Source organism: Nycticebus coucang, chromosome 14, assembly GCF_027406575.1.
Source record: "Nycticebus coucang isolate mNycCou1 chromosome 14, mNycCou1.pri, whole genome shotgun sequence".
Classification (NCBI taxonomy): Eukaryota; Metazoa; Chordata; class Mammalia; order Primates; family Lorisidae; genus Nycticebus; species Nycticebus coucang.
This window is the reverse complement of record NC_069793.1, coordinates 16,807,341-16,809,338: the sequence shown is the minus strand read 5'-3', so window position 1 is coordinate 16,809,338 and position 1,998 is coordinate 16,807,341. Positions and strand designations below refer to the sequence as shown.

Genomic DNA, 1,998 nt, shown 5'->3' with positions numbered 1-1,998 from the left:
TCCCGAGCAGCTGGGACTACAGGCGCCCGCCACAACGCCCGGCTATTTTTTTGTTGCAGTTTGGCCGGGGCTGGGTTTGAACCCGCCACCCTCGGCATATGGGGCCGGCGCCCTACTCACTGAGCCACAGGCGCCGCCCTCTGTTAAAAATTTTTGAGTAAAAAAAAAAATTTTTTTTTTGAGTAACAGAGAGTAAAATCAATATCTTTTTGCAAAGAATCATTGTGTTTTAATTAGGCTTTGTAAATAGACTTTGCCTAAGATAAAGTTTTAATATTGACGATTGAACAAAGTATTAATGCCTTCTGAGGCAGGGATTGATTAAATGTGCTGAGTAAGTTCAGGGAAGGCATCCAGAAATTTTTATTAAGGAGTCATTTTAATTGAATACCAGATTTTTATTCTTTGAGACACTCAAATGAGGTAAATGAAACCCAGTCGGTTCCCTGAATATAATATAATCAGCAGGGCTGGATGCGATGGCTCACACCTGTAATTCTAGCAGTCTGGAAGACGGAGGTGGGTGGATTGCCTGAGCTCACAGGTTTGAGACCAGCCTAAGCCAGAGTGAGACCCTATATCTAAAAAATGGATGGGTGTCATGGAGGAGCCTGTAGTCCCAGCTATTTGGGAAGCTGAGGCAAGAGAATTGCTTGAGCCCAAGAGTTTGAGGTGAGCTGTGACACCATGGCACTCTACCGAGGGTGACAAAATGAGACTCTGTCTCAAAGAAAAAAAAAGAATATGATCATCATACTTCTCAACACCACTCGTAAATGTGATGTCACAAATTACATCATTTCAGGTGATTTACATGTTCCATCGACACTGGACCATGGGAAGGAACAGTAACGTTACCGTGTTTATTCTCTTGGGGCTTTCCCAAAACAAGAACATCGAGACACTGTGCTTTGTGTTATTTTTATTTTGCTACATCGCTATTTGGGTGGGAAACATGCTCATAATGATTTCGATCACATGCAGTCAGCTAATTGAACAACCCATGTATTTCTTCCTCAATTACCTCTCTCTCTCCGACCTTTGCTATACGTCCACAGTGACCCCCAAACTAATGGCAGACTTACTGGCAGAAAGGAAGACGATTTCCTATAATAACTGCATGATACAGCTCTTCACCACACATTTCTTTGGAGCCATAGAGATCTTCATCCTCACAGGAATGGCCTATGACCGCTACGTGGCCATCTGCAAACCCCTGCACTACGGGGTCATCATGACCAGGAGCAAGTGCAACACCATCTTCACAGCTTGTTGTACCGGGGGATTCATTCACTCTGCCAGTCAGCTTCTTCTCACCATCTTCTTATCATTTTGTGGCCCCAATGAGATCGATCACTACTTCTGCGATATATATCCTTTGTTGAAATTATCCTGTTCTAATACACAAATAATAGGTCTGTTAGTCATCGCTACTTCAGGCCTGACTGCTTTAGTGACATTTGTTATCTTGCTGTTGTCTTATTTTTTTATACTCTACACCATCAGGGCGTACTCCGCAGAGAGCCGCCGCAGAGCTCTTTCCACTTGAAGTTCTCACGTAACGGTCGTGGTCTTGTTTTTTGCACCTGCTCTGTTCATTTACATCAGACCAGCTGCAACATTCCCAGAAGATAAAGTGTTGGCTCTTTTCTACACCATCATCGCCCCCATGTTCAACCCTCTGATCTACACGCTGAGAAACACGGAGATGAAGAATACTTTGAGGAAAGTTTGGTGTCATCAAATAATCCTGAAAGGAAATTCACTTTTCTGAATTATTTCTTCTTTGCACACCAGGGTTCTGTGAGACCACAGCTGTGAGTAGGGCCCTTTCTCATCATCTTGTCTTGTTGTTCAGAGAGATTAGTGGGCAAACAGGACATATTCTTTCGTTGTTTTCCCTATTACCTTGACTCCTCATCAACAAAGTAAACATTGTTCTTGTTCATATTTCCACCTTTCTTAATCATTAAAATTGTGATCATATGATATGAAATA

At 42.6% G+C, this 1,998-nt stretch overlaps 1 protein-coding gene across 1 annotated transcript; it reads left to right on the top strand.

Moving 5' to 3' along the window:
- The first annotated feature begins 835 nt into the window (after positions 1-835).
- On the top strand, positions 836-1,774 carry LOC128566060 (olfactory receptor 4P4-like). The gene is given in 1 exon segment (XM_053562965.1): positions 836-1,774. A coding segment is annotated over 1 exon segment (939 nt).
- Positions 1,775-1,998: the final 224 nt, after the last annotated feature.